The 21,764-nt window shown below is 39.0% G+C and overlaps 1 protein-coding gene across 7 annotated transcripts in view; it reads right to left on the reverse strand.

The window, feature by feature from the left end:
* ica1 (islet cell autoantigen 1) overlaps nt 1-21,764 on the reverse strand; it is an 84,490-nt gene that overhangs the window by 10,554 nt on the left and 52,172 nt on the right. For 5 of the 7 annotated variants that reach the window (XM_052016883.1, XM_052016881.1, XM_052016882.1 and 2 more), the window contains 5 exons: nt 21,673-21,744; nt 18,368-18,417; nt 14,231-14,311; nt 14,058-14,117; nt 1,564-1,824 (listed from right to left, as the gene is read on the reverse strand). In XM_052016883.1, the coding sequence (XP_051872843.1) occupies nt 1,564-1,824; nt 14,058-14,117; nt 14,231-14,311; nt 18,368-18,417; nt 21,673-21,744 (524 nt within the window). The remainder of the gene's footprint in view (nt 1-1,563; nt 1,825-14,057; nt 14,118-14,230; nt 14,312-18,367; nt 18,418-21,672; nt 21,745-21,764) is intronic. The other 2 variants (XM_052016886.1, XM_052016887.1) reach the window with 1 other exon arrangement.

A 21,764-nucleotide genomic window follows, 5' to 3' on the forward strand; every position in this document is an offset into this window, starting at 1 on the left:
ATGTTGAGTTAGGACACCTTCAGCAGTTTATGGACAATCTTGCTTGTGGAAGGCGAGAGCCATCAGAGGTTCAGGGGTCAGCACAATCCTGGGTGGCAGTTACACCAGCAACTGGATTGGGACAGGAGACGAGGGAGATTACAGAAATGACTGTTTAAAAATAAGACGGCGAGCCCAGATGAAGGGTCCCAACCCGAAACATCGACTGTCCATTTCCCTCCATAGACGCTGCCTGACCTGTTGAGTTCCTCCAGTGCCTTTGTGTTGTTTAAAAGTAAGAGATTGCCCATTTAAGACTTGGATGAAGAGATTTTTTCTCCCCCTAGGTCATCATGAGCATTTGGTTGCTCTTCTACAAAGGGCAGTGGAACCAGAGAATCTGAATATTTTTAAAGGTAGTTTCTTGATGAGCAAGAGGGTGAAAGGCCACAGTACGTAGACTGAAATGCAGAATGGAGGTTGCAATCAGATTAGCCATGATCTTATTAAATGGTGGAGGAGACGGTGGTCAAATTGCCTGCACCTCCTAATTACGGGACTCCCAGGCAGACTTTACCATGCATGTTACTGTACAGTAGAAATAGCAGTTTAAATTCAACACTGAGCAGTGGTCCCTAAATATTCTTGTTTCATAGCCTGTCTCACTTGAGATCTGGGGCAAGGCACTTAAATCCTATTATACATATGGCGTATTGGAAGGTTGGGTATTGAAATTGCAAGAATACTAAAGGAGAAATGTACTGGAATTAGAGTTAGTGCAGTACAATTTTAGTACAAAATTTTGAATAATTTGCAGTATAAATTCCTAGTGTTGTCCTATGAAGAGCCTTGAAAAAGTTGGGCCTGGAGTTTAGAAGGATGAGAGGTGCTCTCATTGAGACATAATAGATTCTGAGAGGATTGACACAATAAAGGCTGAGCCTTTTTACTCTTGGTAGGGCATATGATCACAGGATAAGGCGTTGAGCAGATGACTGAGATGACAAAACGTTTTTTGTTGGATTGCAAGTTTTGCAATAATCAACCTCAAAATCTTTTAGTGCTCTGTCATTTTGTTTAACCCCAGGCTTCAATCAATAGATTGTTGGATGCTTAATGGGTTCAGGCAAAATGGTGATCAACTGGGAAAATGGACAAAGGCATATGATCTGCTGACAGGGAGAACAGATTTAAAGAAACTGTAGAAGTAAAAGCAGAAGTAAACCTTAAGTTTTTTTTCTCTCAAATGGATAGGAGGCAGTTTTATTACTCGTTGTTTGAATTCATAATTGTGGAGGAAAATAACTAGGAAAGATTCTGGGCTAAGATTTTATTTTGGGCTAAATAAGTTTTAAATTAATTGAGAGAAGGCTGTAGTTAATTTATTTATGCATAATTGGATATTAACTCTTGAAAATCAATCAGGCTATTATATTCAAATGGAAATTGTGCCAAAATTAAATTGCAAAACTTCTATATAGATTTAGAAAATAACTACAAAGATTTATCAGGTAAACAATTTGAGGACAGCATTATCAATAAAAAATGTTCAAGGTGGTATTATCCTTAGTTTTTCATGCTTACCGGTAACTGAAAATGATGCATCTCCCAAGCTTTTGTCAAACAGTTGAGAAGGAAGGAAGCCTGAAGGAGAGAGAGGTTGGTCCACTTCACCAGCTGCTGGGTGGCTAGGTGAGCTCAGATCTTCTCCAAATACTGCCTGCCATTCCCTGCTGAAGTCACCATCTTCCAGTGATGTCCCATTTAGTATTTCATTCAGCAATGCCATTTCATCCTTGTCACTTGTTCGAGATTCCATGGAGTTGATCAGTAGATCTGTTGGAGCTAAAATTGAAATTGAAAAAGCCACCGATTTGTGTAACACGTTGATGTGCATGGGCAAAATGAAATAAAATCTCATTCTCAGATATTACAGGAAGACTAATTTTTGAACCATGCCATTGAAACAACATTCATTTGCTGGGAGATATAACTTTGCAATTATGATGGCTTACCACAAGATATACACCCTGTAAGTGAAGTGAAAAATGCTGCAATGGAACAACAGCAATTCTTTTAATGTCTGTTTCTTGAAAAATTTTTAAAATTTCTATTTATTCTGGACACGTATACAAAAACCAGGCTAACATTCTGTGTTTCCCTTAATACATCATTACTCAGTTTGGATTTGATTTTGCATTGTATTTCCTGCAAACTTTCAGGTAATTTTAGAATCATTTTATTTTGGTAAATATGCGGTTTCATCTGTCATCTTCTTGACTTACCCCATGTTATTCACTTGGAAATCCTGTGCCATTGGTTCCAATGTAGTAGAGGACAAAGATCATGAGTTTTGCACAAAAGCACTTCTGGTATATAATCAGCCACAGCTGGGCAAAATATCATTACATGATACACGTAAACTTCTGCTATCCTGCTAAGATTCCTGCATACAGTGCACCATCTCAGGAATATTAGCAGCCAAGTAGCAAGAATTCTAGCCTTTCACCAATAATTCTATCACTCAGATCCGTTTAATGATTGAAATTAGCTGGTCTGTCGTCAATTTTTGCCAATATTGCTAATGAAATAAAATGCTTTTTTTAAATTATTATTCCACATTGTAAGATAATTCTTAATTGCTCTGATCTTCTTAAATTTCATTTGCATGCAATTTTCATCTCCCACACTAGATTTCTGATTTATCATCTAGGCTTCTGATTCATTATCCAAGCGAGGAGACTGCTATTGACATTGCTTGCTCTCACCTGAATGTTAAGTAGTTATAAACCATACAGAGCTGATATACTCCATGATAAGAATTAACAGAATGGCAAAAAAAATCTTAGATGGGTTTGATGGGAGAATTATCTAAATAAAATGTTAATATTAAGGTCATCAGCTCTATTTTACCATAATAGAGATCAAAAGGCCAAACTGCTGAAATAGCACCACTAAATTCTATTAATATCTTAATTTTGGACATTGATGTGATGTCCCTGAGTAAATTTTTAGTTACTAATAGGTCTGTCAAAACTTACACCTCAGCATGAGAGTCCTCTACAATAATGATGGGTCATGGCTAAATTAATGGACATGTGTTTAGAGGCCTGGATTATTGATCCAGGACTCTAAACACATAGCAACTGTGGAATTCAAAGTAATTAAGAAAATCTGAAACAAAAATCTAGTATTCATAACGGTGACTCTGAAATCACTGGATTGTTGCAAAAATGTGTCTCATTTACTAATGTCCTTGAAAGAAGGAGATCTATCCTTACATTATCAGACCTATATGTGACTCCTAACATAGCTAATTCTGAAATGGTTCTAGAAATGGAAACAGACACTCAAGTAATGGGCAATACATGCTGGCCTGACCAACAACTTCTACATCCCAGTTAGTTAGACGACACCAGAAAATGAAAGCCAATGAGAGTCATTGTAAATTACATCAATGAGTGCAGATATCCAATTAAAATACTGTCAGGGCTACCTAGAAAAGGCCTCAGTAAATTCAGCAATGGCTCAAATGCATAAAAATAAAGTATAGATATCAGTTTCATTCAGTTTTAGGATCTGAATGTCACTGGCAAGGCCCATCCCAGAAGCTGGTAGCCTTCTTCAACCGCTGCAGTCCTTCTAGTGAAGATTAACCCACAGTGCTGTTGGGAAGGGAGTTCCAGGAGTTAGACCTACAGATGATAAGGCAACACTTCCAAATAAGGAAGATGTGCAATTTGGAGGTGAATCTACAGTTGTTGGTATTCCAGTGCACCTGCTGCCCTGATCCCTCCTGGTGACAGAGATTGCAAATTTGGGAGATGCAGAGAGTAGCCTAGGTGAGTAATTACCATAGATTTTGTAAGTGGTGCACATTGCAGCCACTGTGTGCCAGTGGTGGAAGGAATGACTCTAGGGTGGAGGAAGGATCCCAATCAAGCCTGTTGCTTTGTCACGGATGGTGTTGAGATTCTTGTGTATTGTTGGAGCTCCACTCATCCAGGCAAGTGGTGAGTATCCAACATAGTCCTTATGCATGGGGATGGCAGGAAGTGGTTCAGTTATTACAGGACACACAGCCTCTAACTCGCTTACAAAGTCAGCATTTATAATGACTGATACAGATGAGTTTCTGGTCAATGTGGACGCTCCAGGATATTGATGGTGAGGAATTTGGGAATGGCAATATCAATGAATGGCAAGTTTCGTTGGAGACAGTAATGGCTTGGTACTTCTGTAGCACATTTGTTACTTATTAGCTCATGCCTTAATGATGTCTAGGGATGCTGCTTGCAGATTTGTACTGCTTCATTTGTGAGGAACAGACTAAATGATAAAGTTGCATCTGTTCTACACCACTAAAATGGGCATAATTATGTTGCATTTATATCCTACAATATTTTAAAAGTATTTATACAACTAAATTGGTGCTCACTCTAATAGATGGTGCTTCAGCACAAACTCTCTTACACAGATCATTAATCATAGCACAGAATTAAAAACAGTCCAAGGGTTAAAAAAAAATCACAATCAATTTCTGATCTGTGTTCACTTGCTAGTGTTTGGTGACCTTGGCTAGGTCAATGAGATCATTTACATGGATAAATTCTAGGTACTGAATTACATAACTCCAAACAAATTAATCAAAGTGGTTCCTTCGGTTATTACTAGTAACAACCAGTAACTCAGTACCTTTTCTTTTACACTATATATTTTTTTTAAAAGCAGCAAAATATCTCTTCCATTTCCATTTAAGAAGACAGTAATGCCAAGGGGAGATTTGTTTTTGAAAGTAGCTCTTGAAAATGGCAACTAGACATCTTTAAAAAGTTATACAATTGATAAACGATAGTCAATGTAAAATAATTTACGTCAGTTCTCAGAAACACAATCTTCTTAAAATCACAATGATAAATTATGCATTTGCAGTAAGACCTATTTTAAAAGGGAGAATGGGCAAAGAATCAGGGCCACATTGCTGTACCGTAGCCTCCGACAGTGATGTACTGTGGGTTATTGAATCAAGTTAGAGCATTGTAGCCCAAGCTCAGACTAAAACTGGGAATATGATCAAAGATTTGTGACTGCAGTGTTTTATCATTAACGCTGGCTGATGCTGGGGAACAGAATCAAAGAAATGAGGCTAGAATATTTATCTCTTGACAAATGCTACAAGTATGGATTGGATTGGGAATAATACTGCTGAACCTGTCATTTCTGAAAGATACCTAGTGGGTAGGTGGGCTCCAGAAATTAATCCTGTACTTTTTCCTTCAGAGTTTTCACTGCCCATCAGGGATGGTCCTACATAAGTTAGTATTCAGACGTTCACTTTACAAGGACCAGACAGCACTGCAATGAATCACTTTGTTAAACTTCCCTGGCTAAGGCCAAGGCTGACACCTTCATCATGTCATTCGATGATAAGTATTTAGTTTGGGAAGGAGAAATGATGTCAGACAAAATGATATGATCCTTAAATTGCTTTTAAATATACATATATTAAAGATTTGACTAGGAATGAATGTAAAGATACCAACTATTAATTTAAAATATAGTTCCTCTGACAAGCTTCTTCCCTTTTTAATTAGTCTAATGCCTCTTTTCTAATCAACTAAAATATCATCTACAATTATTTGATCCTTGGTGATGACAATGATGCCACATACATATGCCTTGGAAAAACTGACCGGAATGGGGCTGTGATGGGGAGACTCCTTTCTGGGATGTTTGATGGTGGTCTGTTTATTGAATGTATATGAGAGAGAGAGAGGCAGACAGACAATCAAGCCAAAGGGTGCCTTTCTGTGATTGGGGAGTGGAGTGGGTGAGGGGGTGTGTGTGGAGGGTGATGTACACTTGTTAATCCTTTTATAACGATTGAAGGTCAATTGGTCACAATGCTGTAAGTGAAAGAAATTCTGGCTTTACTTTAGAAGGTACGTAAATACAGTTCAGCACGGAATATTGGATCAATTTGAGGAATGCAAAAGTGATGATTGTGATGTACTAAGTGTTACACCCCATTTCATCTTAAACAAATTGCCACACCTGGGACAAGTACATCTTTGTGTGATCCAGCTAATGGCCCTTCTGGATGACTTTCAACAAAGTCATTGTAGGTTATGATTGGAAGGGCACAGATGTTGAGTCCTAAGGAGAAATAAAATTACTGCCAATTTGCAAATACTTTCTCTCCATGGTTAGGAATAAGCGCATTTAAAATTCATTTAATCCCAAAATGAAATTACTCTTGCTGTTACTACTTCCAAGTTTTCAGGAAATTCAAATGAAACTCAATTAATTGGAACTGGAGAACCAGAAAGGCCGAGCTTGAACAAGCTGTCGAAAACCTGTCACCCTGCTGGACCAACTCTAACCAATTTCCATTTTTATTATATTTTTCAATCTGAGTTAGATTGGTTATGTGTAACAACTAATGGGTAGCTTTGAGAATACACACAGACAAGAGGTGTGAATGGGAATTAGATATGTCATACCTGATACATACAAAGTAACCATCAGAACCTTGGAAGCATACAGTTTTAAAATATTCATGGATGCAGACACAAAGGCTTCTAGATATATTGCACCAAACCTACCATTGCAATTACATTTTGGAAACAATTATAAGAAAGCAATGAAAAATTTATATCATAAATATTAGAACAATGGTGTTATCAGAAAAGATGAAGTTCATCTGCTCTTGCAATTAAATTGGTTGCAACAATACACTGTCCAATCTTTGTGTCAACAGAAATATGTAGGATCTTCATTTATGTGGCAGTTGTTATTATAACTACAATTTCTTTCTCTAGTCATAATGTAGAACAATGTCACTCTTTGGTCACATTGATACACAACAGTCATCCAGTGTTATGAAAGAAATGATAGTGCATGAAGGGTTCACTTAAAATGCATAAAATATAGTTAGATCTGAACGACATTTTGCATTGATTCTGTATTAAGTTTCGTATTTAATTTTCCTTCTGCCAATTAATCTGCCACATCTTTTTCCTTATTTGTGCCACTTTCAGGTTTACCAATGAGAACGTTACTCTACATGCACACTCTTTTGAAGAGGTGGAGAACGACAGCCGAGAAATGTCAGGTTGATAAAGCAGCATCTGAGGTTCCGTACACCACTTAATATCCATTTCATAGACACAACTCGACAAGTCACTTCAGAAGATGATTCTGTGTGAATGCTTCAACTGTCAATGTAGGGTGTGACATCAGGCCCATATACATGAAGTATTGTATCTAAATGTACAACTGGTTTGTTCTCTGGAAGTACCCCAATCAGCACAGTATGGTTTCTTTGCAAGCTCCAAAAACACCACTGGAACATACTGGGTCACTTTAAAGAAGGGGGTGTGATGAATGTGGTGTGCTAAGTATTAAGCCCCATTTCACCCTAAACACATTGATAGAAACTAATTTAGTTTCATTTGAATTTCTCAAAAATTTGTAAGTGTGACTTGATTTCTGACACTTCTAATTGACTTCATAAAAACCATGGCTGGTTATTACTGGAAGGTCCTGAAGTAAATTAAAATTGTGGCCACTTTCACTGTTACTGCATAAATCTCACAATGTAATCATCTTCCACCATATCGATCAGCTAAACATCAAGATATTGTGAATTATATTTGCAGGCATCGTTATACCTTTCTGTCAACAGGTGGAAGGGACAGTACTCAGGCTGATTTGGCAGAAAGCCAGAAAAAAAATCAAGTATAAATGACCACGTGAACCTTAGAGTCATAGACCATGAAAATAGGCCCTTCGGCCCAACTGGTCTATGCCAACCAAAATGCCCATCTCAGTTAGTTCCATTTGCCTGCATTTGGCCCATATCCCTCTAAATCTTTCCTATCCATGTACCTCTCCATGTGCCTTTTAAATGCTGTTAATGTACCTGCGTCAACCACTTCCTCTAGCTGCTCATTCCATGTATGGACCACCCTCTGCATGAAATAGTTGCCCCTCAGGTACCTATTAAATCTCTCCCCTCTCCCCTTAAATCTATGCCCTCTAGTTCTTGATTCCCTGACCCTGGGATAAAGACTGTGTGCATTCACCCTATCTATGCCCTTCTACACCTTATACACCTCTATAACATCACCCCTCATTCTCCTATGCTCCAGTGACTGAAGTCCTCACCTGCTTAACCCTTCTATATTCTGAGGTTGCAAAGCTGGAGGAAGTTAGATAGACCCGGAGAAACTCAGACAAGAGAAGATTGAGAATAAATGGATACGTTAAGATGTAGGTCAACAAGGGCATGACGATGGGCAATGGAGACAGTGCAGGTTAGCACATTAGTAGCAGAGTTTTAGATGACCTTAAGTATACAGAGCTATGTGGGCCAAATGTGTTCCATCTCAACCTATTATCAAGGAAAATGATGGAGCCAATGCCTAGAGAACCAAGTTTCTGGTAGGGAATAAAAACAATGGCTCTGGACTTTCTGTATTTAGTTGAAGGACACTTCTGTTCATCCAGCACAGAGTCAGGCAAGCTGTCTGACAAGTTAGAGACAGAAGAGCAGTCAAGAGAGGCAATGGTAAAACTAGTGTTGTCAGTGCACACATAGAAATTGATGTTCTACTCTTGAATGATGTTTCCAAGAGACAGCACGTAAATGACAAATAGGAGGGAATCAAGGATAGTTCCCCTGGGACTCCTGATGTAATGTGAAGGGAAGCTGCTGTAGGAAAACCTTTGGCTGCTACTGGATACATTAGAATGGAAACAGGTGAGTGCAGACCCTCTTAGCTGGACAAATGTAAAGACACGTTTGATAAACGTGATCAACCATATCTGCAAACAAACTGAAGAGAACATTAAGGGGTGGTTTAACTTTATCACCACCAGATAGGATGTCTTTTGTGACTTTGCTGAAGGGTTATTTTGATGCTGTGACAGGTATGGAAACCTAGTTGGAAAGATCGAGGTTTGGAAGGCGATACCACTTTCAAGGAACTCGGGAGAGTGAAGAGAGAGTGGAGATTTGGCAATAACCGGAGAGGACACAGGAGATAAAGGTCTTCTTTTACTGAGAAGAATTTGGTGGTGGGGAAAGAAGGGGGGAGGGAGTAAAGAGGACAGGGGATAACAGCAATTTTGAAGGAGATAGAGAAGTACCAAAGTGAGAAAAATAAATGATTTCAGTGAAGAAAACTTCCAGGGAGGGAAGTTGACTGGTCAGCAGATTAATGGGTAGACGTTGACCACCTCAGCTTTATCTCACTGATGGTGAGACTAATGGACAAGTAAATTTGAAAAGGACATGAGGAGAGAAATTAGAGATCAACATAAGGATGCAAGTTCAGGGTTCAGGCAGAGGGAAGCCTTAGAGCAAGTATGGCCCTGTATATCAGGGAATGGGAAGGAAACTAGAGAGGCAACTGGCCTCAGTATTAGTGATAAAGAAGTTTATGAGCTCCTCATTCTTAGAAGTAAGAGTGGAGCAGACAGATAAAAGGTTTGATATGAATGTTTGGAGTTTAGAGATTCTCTCTGTAATGCCAGATTCAAATTGGGGGAATGAAAAGGAACTTGGAGGGATCAGTTGTGTTTCTGCAGCCACAAACATGAGTCCCAAAGGCTGTGTTGCCAGGGTTAAGAACGTCTCCTCAGGCTATAGAAGAACTTGGACTGGGAGGGGAAAAATGCAGTTGCTGTGGTCCATGGTGGAATCAAGGTCAAACACAATGTAAATGAAAATGAGCAGCTAGGGTCCAATTAAAAAGCAGAACTCACAGGTGATAATCTCTGGATTATTACCCAAGCCATGTGAAAATTTACACAAGGTCATAGAATTGAACGTGTGGTTCAAAGATACAAATGGAAGAAAAAGCCTTTCAATTCCATTGAAACTGGCTTCTCTTGAATTTGCTAGGACCACATCCTCATGAATTGAATAACTATGGCTGTCGATAAAATTTTGAACTAAATAGTCGGTAGTGGAGCTCTGGTAAGGGGAAATTTAGATAGTTTAAGAGAAATGGCAAAATATAGTGCAAACTATCACAATTAGTAGTGTAACCAGAGTCAGTCTGGAAGGGAGTTGGCATACAAACATAAAAATGCATCTTCAATTTGAGTCAGAGCAGGGAAAAAAGATAAAATGGAAGGATCTTTACTTCAATATATGCAGCATTCATAAAAGGTAGGTGAATTAAGGGGACTAATAGAAATAAGTATGATCTAATAGTCATTCCAGAAATTTGGTTGCAAAGTGACCAAAGAACAAATGTGAATGATGACCTCAAAGAAGTCAGCATTAGTAAAAAGTTAGTATTTGAAAAAATTAGTGGGACCAAATGTTTGTAGAATAACATGCTTCCCAGGGTATTGACAGTGACAGCCATGGAGATAGTGAAGGGAATAGTTGTATCCTTCCAAAATTTCACAGATTCTAGAACAGCTCCCACAGACTGGAAGGTAGCAAATGTGAACCTGCTAGATAAAAAGGCAGGGTGAAGAAAAATAAGCAACCAAAACCAGTGAGCATGGCATCAGCAGTAGAGAAAATGTTGAAATCTATTATTAACGAAGTGGTAACAGGGAACCTGGAAAACAATAACAGCTTTGGGTGGAGTCAAAGTGAATCCTCGCAAGGAAAATCATGCTTGGCAAATCTGTTAGTTTTGAGAGATTTAAATAAGAGGAATAGATAAGGAGGAACTGTATATGGATTTTCAGAAAGCCTTTAAGAACCACACAAGAGCTTATTAAACAAAATTAGAGACAGTATTGGGGGTAATATACTAGCATGGATTGATAATAGACAAAACTGTAGAAATAAGCTATTTTTGGGGTTTGGAGGCTGTGACTAATGCAGTGCTGCAGAGATTGTACTAAAGGTCCAACTGTTCACAATCTACAGCGATGCGTTGGATGAGGGGACCAAGAGTAATAATATTCAGGGTTTTTTTTTGATGATTTAATGCTTTGTGGCACTGAGAAAAGGATGCAGACCAACTTCAGGGAGACAGAGAGAGGCTATGAAAATGGGCAAGGCCAAGGCAGGTGGAATAATGTGTAAAAATGTGAGGTTGAAAAAAAATAGCAAGGCAGCAGATTTTTTAAATGGTGACAGATGAACAACTGTGCTTTTTGGTTCAGGGCAAAGTGCCAGAAGAGTAGGGAACATGGGCTGGGAAGTGGTAGAAGTTATAACCAGATGGTGAGACTTCATTTAAAGAAAAGGTGTCATCGCCCTCCACAGGTTTCTGTAAATACAAATATCCACAATAAATCGCAGGAATGGCAAAGGCTTCATTTTTCAAGGGAACTGTCAAATAATTTGCTACCCAAAACATGAGGTTTAATTCCCTGGGAAAATTTAGAAATGGAGAATGATAAATAATATTTATTAAAGGTTACTCTCTCACTTCACTTCTTTTTATTTTATTCCTACAAATACTCACTTTCTCACAAATCATGCATGTACCATAATCAATGAAGCCTTTAATTTAACTACACGTGATTTTTTATAAAATGTGGCCTAGAAATTCCAATGCCTGCAAGAGTGCAGTGGACAGTTACTGCAGCAGAAGGATCAATGACAGTTTTGGTTGTGGGCTGTCTGCTCCAAACTACTATTCACCAAAGCCTCAAGACTCAGGAACAAACAGATATTTTCTGCCCATTGCTATTTCTTAGCTCAACCCAAATTGATTCTCACTCTGATCTAAGCCAAGATCATTTCTTAACCCTGCACAGATCTTCTCCCTTATTAATAGCACTACACCATCTCCTTTTCCTTTCTGCCTGTCCTTCCTATGCATCAAATATTCTAGAATCCCAGCTTTGGTCATCCTGCAGTGATTTTTCTGTAATGGTAATTAGAAAACACTCGTTTACTTTGGTAAACATTGGTTAAACCACATTTGCCAGGAATGGAGGGCTGTAGTTATAAGGTGAGACTGGGTAAGTTGGATTTATTCCCTGTGGTGACCCCAGAGGTTTATAAAGTTATGCAGGCCTTAGATAGTCTTTTTCCAAAGGCAGGGCAGTCTAGAACTAGGGGGCACAGAGTCTAGGTGAGAGGGAAGATCTGAGGGGCAAGCTTTTCCACACAGAGGGTGGTGACATACTCCACATTCCCCATCTGATTCCACCTACTGCCTCCCACTCTACGTCTCATCCCTCCCTCTCACTTCTATATAGTGGCCATCTTCCCTCTACTCTCTCAGTCCTGATGCAGGGTCTCAATTGGAATGTCAACCACCCTTACACTCCACAGATGCTGCTCGACCTACTGAGTTCTTCCAGTAGTTCATTTTTTGCTCAATGATTGTATGTTTGTTTTGCTGTGTATAAAACTTCAGTGTATAAAAGTTATAAAGTTATTCAGCGTATGAAGTTCCAGTGTATAAAATTCTTTAGAATGGTCATTTGGAGTATTCTCTTAATAATTAGGTTCAAATATTAAGATTATTAACATTAATGAGATGATTACATCGAATTATTTCACCATGGGGTTTCTGGGTTCTCATTCACAATTGCTCATGGAGGATCAATATTTAATGATTATCCCTAATTCCCACCAAGAATACTGAGAAATCACCTTCCTGACTCATTGCAGACTCATGGTAAGCAATCTCCTCTAATGTTGTTAACATGGATAGTTCAGACAATGAGAAGCAGTGATACAATTCGAGGTCAGCACGGTATGAGATTTGGAAGCCATCTTACAGATGGTGTAGTAGCAAGCAAATGGTGCCCTTGACCTACCAGATAGTGGAGAAAGAGGTTCAACAGGACTGCTACAAAAGCACCACTTTGATCTAAAAAATATAACAATCTTCACAGTAACAGGAGTCAATGCCTGTAATGCTAGCAGCTCAAAAATTCAGCCCAGATAAGCAAAGTGAGCTCTACCCCATGAATGTCCAAATAAACCTATAAACAGTTAAGGATCCCTTAAAATAGTGCAGGTATGGGGCTGCTTCTTGTGGTTCAGATTTGATTTCCTCCACAGAATCCACACTCTGTGTTAGGTACTCAGCACGGCAGGGATTAAAGTTATTTTGTGTACCTCGAGCAATTACATAGAAAGTGGCACCAGGCACTTTAAAATATTGTGATATTGAATTGTGATTCAAACGGTGTACAGATGGAGACCATAATGTTTAAATAAAATCTGTGTTGCACAATCTAATTTCTAGTCCCATGACTGCATCATATATTACTGTCTAATCATAAAAGTGTCAGGGAGAACAAGCATATTTCTCTGTCCTTACTAATTTACAAGCAAACAGTTCAGATCACTGGCTGTTCTTTGTGATGAAGTTATTTATTGATTGAAATCAGGGCCATGTAAAATTGGAGACAATGATAGGTGTAAAGTTTATGCATTTGCTTATGTAAATTTAATGTACAAAAATAATCCTGCTCTTAAAATTTAGGTCACAAACTTCAGTAAATTAAGCTTAATTTGATTTCAGTTACTTTGTGGGAAATACGGAAGCTCATTTCTGTAACGACCAAGAAAAAGCTATTATCCTTCATCATGTTGCATTACCTCTCCTGCAGTGTTTCATCAATAAAGAGTGGAGAGTTTAAAAACCAGATACATCAATGGAAAAGTTGTTCCCTAGATTAACTTCAACTGATATTAACATGGAGGGCAAATTGCCTCATAATTGGTAGTAAATCAGATAATGGCACATTCTGGAATTCTGGCTTTCCAGTGTGAAAACATGACAGAAATTTGTGCTCATGAACAAATAAATATTTATACACAAGTCAAAAGGGAAAAAAAGTGCAATCAAATGAGAACAACGAAGCAATGTGAGAATGATTACAAAAAACAAGCACAGTATACATATATGCAATAAACCTTCACTGAAGATAAATAGATGCCAATAAATTTACTATAACTCTTCCATCCTATGTGGTGTAAAGAATCTCATCCAAATCAACTTCAAATTGATTAGTATAAAGATAGCAACCTTAGAGTTAACAATTTTTTCACTACTTCAGTTTGATCAATGCTTAATTCATTTTCAGCTAAATCAATTTGTTCAGATAAGTTGCAGCTTTCGTTTTGTACTTACCACTCAGAGACAAAGTTGCCTTTTCTTCCTTCTTCAAATCTAACAAATCATCTATAGATTCTAGTGAGGGAAAGTTTTAAAAATCATTAATACTTATTCACGGATCTCAACAAGAGAAAGAAGAAATGAATGCCTGACAAGTATTGCAGTAAGTGCACCGAAGAACTTATTACCTGATTTATGCTGATTGCTTGAAGACGTGGGTTCCAAAGTTGAAAAGGCATCTTTTCCCATTACTGGGGACAGAGGAGTATCTGAAAACATTCAAATACAAATACAGATTTCTGTAAATGCAGTTACTCATCAGTAAAGCACAAAACTCTAAGATTACTGAAGCTGAGGTTATACAAAATGTTTTGGGAGATAATGGAATAATAGAAATCACAATCAAGATACTATTTCAACAATTTTTTTTCCAAATCTCAAATAATACTTTTTAAATAATGAAATTCCATTTCTGTGTTACAACTTTGAAAGGGTACAGGTGTAACTCCAGTACATTGTTGCATGTAGCATTTCTCTTGGGGATCCTCTGATAGTTTTTTTTAAATAGTGGGGAACAGACGAACAGATTTTCAGTCTAATGGTCACCAATTATTAAGTGGTAGGGTTACTCAATTGTTTAAAAAATAAGAACAGATGTTGGAATTGAGACACAAGATATTCTGCAGATGCTGGAATTTGGAGCAACACACACACAAAATACTGGAGGAACTCAGCAGGTCAGGCAGCATCTTTAAAGGGAAATAAACAGTCGACATTTTGGGACTCCTGATGAAGGGTCTCCACCCGAAATGTTGACTGTTTATTTCCCTCCATAGATACTGCCTGACCTGCTGAGTTCCTCCAGCATTTAGTGAGAGATGTTGGAATTGACCGAAGTTACAGAGAAGTCACTGAGTGATTGTTTTTGTAATTGTCATTTTACAGCAGCTGGCTACATCTCTTTATATAACCAAAATGTAGGAAATACTCAAGAATTCAGGGAACAGCTATGCAGACAATACTTCATTTCAAGGAATTTACTTTATTTCTTACTTTTTTTCCATTTCTGGTGCAAGTTCTAAGTTGCAAAAAAAAATGCGAGATAGCTTAAAAAGAACAAGTGGGAACCTTCTTTGTTAGGATGGATGGCAGCCAGATTAATTGCTGTAAAGCAAAAGTGGATTGTAATAGTACAAGAAACAAATGGCAGGTTAGGAGTAAAGTGTAAATGGAAGAATCAGAATCATTATCTGAAATTTTTTGAAGTTGGTATCAAGTTCTGAAAGCATGATGTTTCAAGTCAAAACTTAAGGCTGTGTTCTTCCAACTAATGGTGAGGTTACCACTGGAACAACATGGAGACTAAAGAGAGAGCAGAGCTGCACACAGCAGTCAGCTGGCATTTCTCCACAGAACCACTGGCTACTCATCAGCATAATCTGGCTCAATGATTCTTAAATGAACAGAAGAACAGAGGAAGTGAGATTGCTGCCACCTTGTGTGGCTCAGCAAGCTAATCAGGTACATTAACACTACAAGAACAGCAAGTCAAGAAATCGTACCATTATCTTCTTGGGGTGTTTATTATTTCTTACTGATGTTAAGTAATAAATAATAAAGAAACATCTCAAGCATGAGTAATCTTAACATAAAGGAAATAATTGCTCCTACTGGTTGATTGGCTGAAAGCACAAAATTACAGCATTCTGAAGGGCGAAGGTGAACAGCCAGAGGCCGTGGTACATATTGGTACCAATGACATAGTGTAGTTAGGAAAAGAGATGATGTTGTGAAGAGGGAATATAGGGAGCTAGGTAGGAAGCTGAAAAGCAGGACCTCAAGAGTAGTAATCTCTGGATTGCTGCCTGTGCCAGGCGCTAGTGCGGGTAAGAATAGGATGATTTGGCAGATCAATGTGTGACTAAGGATTGTTGGTGCATGGGGCAGGGTTTCAGATTTGTTGATAATTGGGATCTCTACTGGGGTAGGTGGGACCTGTACAAAAGAGACTGGTTACACCTGAACTGGAGGGGGACCAATATTCTTGCGGGCAGGTTTGCTAGAACTATTGGGAGGGTTTAAGCTAGTTTGGCAGGGGGATGGGAACCAGAGTTATAGGTCAGAGGTTGGTGCATGTAGTGTACAAGTAGAGGCAGAGTGTAGAAAGATTGTGAGGAAGGATAGGCAGTTGGAACGGCAAAATTGCAGTCAATTGGATGGACTGAAGTGTGTCTAATTTAATGCAAGAAGTATCAGGAACAAGGGTGATGAACGTAGAGCATAGGTAAGTACGTGGAACTATGACGTGGTGGCCATTACAGAGATTTGGCTGTTGCAAGGGCAGGAATGGCTACTGAATATTCCGGGGTTTAGATATCTCAAAAGGGACAGGGATGGAGGTAAAAGAGGTGGGAGAGTGGCTTTGCTGATCAGGGACAGCGTCACAGCTGTAGAAAGGGAGGATGTCCTGGAGGGATTGTCCACTGAGTCAGTGTAGGTGGAAGTCAAAAACAGGAAGGCAGCAATCTATTGGGAGTATTCTACAGACCCCCAAATAGCAGCAGAGACATTGAGGAACAGATCGGGAGGCAGATTTTGGAGAGGTGCAAAAATAACAGGGTTGTTGTCATGGGTGATTTCAATTTCCCTCAATATTGATTGGCACCTCCTTAGTGTAAAGGGGGTAGATGGAGCGAAGTTTGTTAGGTGTGTCCAGTCGTGCCTCACAAGCCTGATTGAATTCTTTGAGGATATGACAAAGCACATTGATGAAGGTAGAGCAGTGGATGTGGTGTACATGTATTTTAGTAAGGTGTTTGATAAGGTTCCTCATGGGAGGTTCATTCAGAAAGTCAGGAGGCATGGGATCCAGGGAAACCTGGCTGTGTGGATTCAGAATTGGCTCGCTCGCAGAAGACAGTGGGTGGTGGTAGATGGGGCATATTCTGTCTGGAGGTTGGTGACCAGTGGTGTTCCGCAAGGATCTGTTCTGGGACCCCTGCTCTTTGTGATTTTTATAAATGACTTGGATGAGGAAGTGGAGGGGTAGGTTAGTAAGTTTGCTGAGGATACAAAGGTTAGTGGTGTTGTGGATAGTGTAGAAGGTTGCTGTAGATTACAAAAGGATATTGATAGAATGCAGACCTGGGCTGAGAAGTGGCAGATGGAGTTCAATCCGGAAAAGTGTGAAGTGATACACTTCGGGAGATCGAATTTGAAGGCAGAATACAAGGTTAATGGCAGGACTCTTAGCAGTGTGGAGGAACAGAGGGATCCTGGGGTTCATGTCCATAGATCCCTCAAGGTTGTAGTGCAGGTCGATAGGGTTGTTAAGAAGGCATATGGTGTGTTGGCCTTCATTAGTCGGGGTAGTGAGTTCAAGAGCCGCGAGGTAATGTTGCAGCTCTATGGAACTCTGGTCAGACCACACTTGGAGTATTGTGTTCAGTTCTGGTTGCCTCATTATAGGAAGGATGGGGAAGCTTTAGAGAGGGTGCAGAGATTTACCAGAATGTTGCCTAGATTGGAGAGCATGTCTTATGAGGATAGGTTGAGTGAGTTAGGGCTTTCCTCTTTGTAGAGGAGGAGGATGAGAGGCGACTTGATAGAGGTGTACAAGATGATAAGAGGCATAGTCAGAGACTTTTTCCCAGGGCGACAATGGCTAACATGAGGGGGCATAATTTTAAGATGATTGGAGGAAGATATAAGGGGGATGTCAGGGGTAAGTTTTTTTTTTACACAGAGAGTGGTGGGTGCATGGAACGCACTGCTGGCAGAGGGTGTGGAGGCAGATATATTAGGGACATTTAAGAGACTCTTAGACACATGAATGATAGAGAAATGGAAGGCTATATGAGAGGGAAGGGTTAGATAGATCTTAGAGCAGGATAAAATGTCGGCACAACATTGTGAGCCGAAGCTCCTGTACTGTGCTGTAATGTTCTACTACAAAAAGAGAGATGGGGAGAGCTTGTAGGAACTTTCTTCTTTCTCTTAACATAGAAAGTTATTAGAACATTGACTATTTAATGTAGAGGAAAAACCTAAAAGATGACTTGAAGGAAATAAGATAAATACTTTAAAATGAAGACTACAAGGGAATTCAGAGAATCTGAGAATGGGAAATCATGTAGCTCTGAATGAAGAGTTGTACATTGGGCTGATAAAGTGCCTCTTTCCGTGCTTATAACTTCATTTGGCCAACTTGACTTCAAGTTCTAATTGCAGTAAAATATTGAAATGTAAAGCATACCTTTTCCTATGTGATTTATATACATGTTGCTGGTTTTACAAATTAACCTTCTGAAGATACAGAACCATACCTGAGCTGTTAGATTCCTTATTTTCCTTGTCTTCTTTTAGTGAGATAAGCCTGGCAGACAAAACGACAAAAAAAATTTATTGAATTGGATAAATTAATTCTGTTTTTAAAAATTGATTTGCACATAGAATGTAACTGGTAACAAATGTCTATTCCTAATTTTGCAACCCCCCCCCCCCCCCACCCCTGAACTGAGAAATCAGTTAAGGGAACCACATTGGTAGGTGCTGGATTTCTGACTATCCTCAAGTTCATGCAATTATCTGGCCTGCACCTCTCAATAATCATCTGCCAAAAATCTCTCTCCAAACTCCACCCCCGGTGACTCACTGCCTTTATAATCACTGCAATGGCAAGAGACTGTGGGGGAAAGAACTGCAGTACTGTCCACACTGCCATTGACTTAGGAGTAGAGTGTTAGAGTTTCCTGTTTTGAACTCATTCCCTTCAGTGGGCCAGTCCAAAAGCTGCCAGGCGGCATATTTGGCCGATTGGTCATCGACAGTCAGTTGTCATAAACGGTAAGTCACGTTCAGCAGTCATATCCCACTGAAAGAGCAGTCCTCTAGTGGTGGAGAAGCTGCCATTAATTTTCAAACATTTTGGGAGAGCAGGTCCAAAATATATGTAGAGTTAGTTCTAGGGACCATGCTCTAGGAAGAATGCCAAGGCCTTAAAGAGCAAAATATTGTGTATTTTTAGCACATTTACCATAATTGTCACAGGGATGAGGGGCTTCAGTGATGTGAAGAGATTATAGAAGCCTACACTGTTTTCCGCAAAATAAAAATGGAAGATGTGCATTTTCATATACCATTCAGGATATCTCAAACTAGTTTACGACTAAAGAAGGACTTGTGAAGTGTGCTGCAAACATTGTAATACTGGAAACAAAGCAGCAATTTACATACAGAGGAGTCCCACAGACAGCAAAGCTATAATGAACAGATATTTGTTGTAGGAATCCTGTGTGAGTGATGTATAGTATAATGATCACAAAAAATGGGGATAACACTTCAAAACAACACTAGACAATTTTTTTTAACCCAAGTCTTTTAGAATAGCATCTCTGACACTCCACTCAAATGTCAGCCTGAATACTAATGTTCAAGAATCCAGAGTGGGCATTGTACCCAGGACTTCTAATAAGAGATGGCAGTGCAAACAACTAAGCCACAATTGACATTTATTTAAAGTACTTTTATGTCAACTGAGATTTGATAGAGATGTTCAAAATGACAGAACAGATAATGAAAATTGTTTCCAGTGGCCAAAGTCACAGATTTAAGATGATAAGGAAAACCATGAAGGAAACCTTAAAGGGTGAGAGATACAGATTTAATAATAATTAGCAAAAGGAAGCTGGATGAATACCAAAGAGGAAATATTTGCAGGGCTATGGGAAAAGACGTGGTAAGTGGAATTAATTGGATAGTTCTTTCAGTTGGCTCCGGCACCTTGGCCTCTTTCTGTGTTACATGGTTTGACCTAAAGCAGTCAAGACTCACAGACTACCTGTTGGGATTCGGGCAGAACAATGAACATTTCTTTACTTAGCTTTCAATACCACTGTAATGACACATCGGTTATGAATAGGGGATATAAATTAAAGAGTACTCTATAATACAAGGTTAACATCAGAATTAATCATTAGTGCCACAGTCATATGTCTTGTGGGAGAACCACCAAGCTGGAAGACGAGTTGTCCTAAACCAGTAGGAATGCAACTTCAATCCATGTACCATTACGTTTCTACTCTTAACCATTTTGCTGGAATATACTTTGTCATTGAAAATAAAAAATAAAACAAGAGCAGGCCCCACTTCCTTGTCCTGCCATTCAATATGATAATGGCTGATTTTATGAAACTTATGAAATTATGGGAGATGACAACCTGTGTATCCACCTTTCTCCACTGGGAATTCCTTGATGTTCAGTTCCATTACTTTATCCCGTAAATTTAAAAAAATTAATCCTAATTTCTTTGAGCTGCTCATTCATTATGTACTTGATATGCTCCACTGTTTCTGGGAGCGTTTTCTGTGTCTTCCGCCATGAGAACAAATACAGGATGTTTGTTTAACTTTTACTGCCTTATTCCTCAGTGTGATTTCTCCTGTATCAATCTGCAAGGGATCCATGTTTAATTCTGATGATTTTCTTTTACATCTCTATAGAAGCTTCTACAATTGTTTCTCACTTTTGCTGTATTCTACTTTCCCTTTCCTTATCAAGGACTTCAACCTCCTTTCAGGAATTCTGAAGGGTTCCAAATTCTCAGGCGTTGCTCTTTTTAGCAACATTACTAGCATTTTCCTTTGCTTGAATATTATCTTTAACTTCTCTTGTCAGTCACATGCTTTCTGCCTAAAAAAGGGATACGTTTTAAACTTTGTATTAATTCTTTAAGAGGTAGTAATTGGTTGTCGATTATAATTTCTTTTCATGAAGTTTCCTGATCTTTCATAGCTAACTCAAGCATCTTAGTGGTTAAGCTTTGTTTCGATTTAAGACCCTGATTTTGGATTGAACTTAATCACTTTCAATCTTAATATCAAATTCTATCATATTAATAATCTTGGAGCTAAGGGGCCCTATAGTCCTATTAGCTACATGATTACTATTTAACAAGAGAGAGTTTAACATCCACCCTTGACATTACTAAGTCCTCCACCATCAATATCCTAGATGATCATCACTGATGAGAAACTCAGCTGATGCAGCCTCAGAAATACCATGGCAAAGAAAAATGCAGACCAGAGGCTGGTTATCCTGTGGAGAGTAACTCACTTCCTGACACCCCAAAGCCTTTCCATCATCTACAAGGCACAAGTAAGCGGTGTGGTGAAATACTCTCCCTTTTGCCTGGATGAATGCAGATTTGTAACATTTAAGACACTTGACATTTTCTATGACAATGCTTGATTTTCACCCTATTAACCACCCAAATATTCATTCCCTCCACCAATGGCACATAATGACTGCAGTGTGTACTACCAACAAAATGTACTGCAGATACTCGTCTGAGCTTCTCCGAAAGCATCTTCCAAATGCACACCTCTACCACTAAGATGGACCAGGGCAACAGGTGCATGGGAACACTACAAACTGTAGACTCCCCTCAAATTCACATACCTGGATTTGGAATCATATCCCCATTCCTTCATCTTTGTTGGGACTAAGTTCTGGAATTCCATACCCAAGAGTAAAGTGGGAATAGCTTCATCAGAAGAAGTGTAGTGGGTCAAATCGCCAGTTCACCACCACCTTCTCAAGGAAAGTCAGGAATATGCAATAAACACTGACCTTATCACTGACACGTTGATCCCAAAAATTTGGTAGGTAAAAGTATAATCCTCTCCATACACAGTACCACATCTGAAATAGATTGTTTCATA

Source organism: Pristis pectinata, chromosome 5, assembly GCF_009764475.1.
Source record: "Pristis pectinata isolate sPriPec2 chromosome 5, sPriPec2.1.pri, whole genome shotgun sequence".
Lineage (NCBI taxonomy): Eukaryota > Metazoa > Chordata > Chondrichthyes > Rhinopristiformes > Pristidae > Pristis > Pristis pectinata.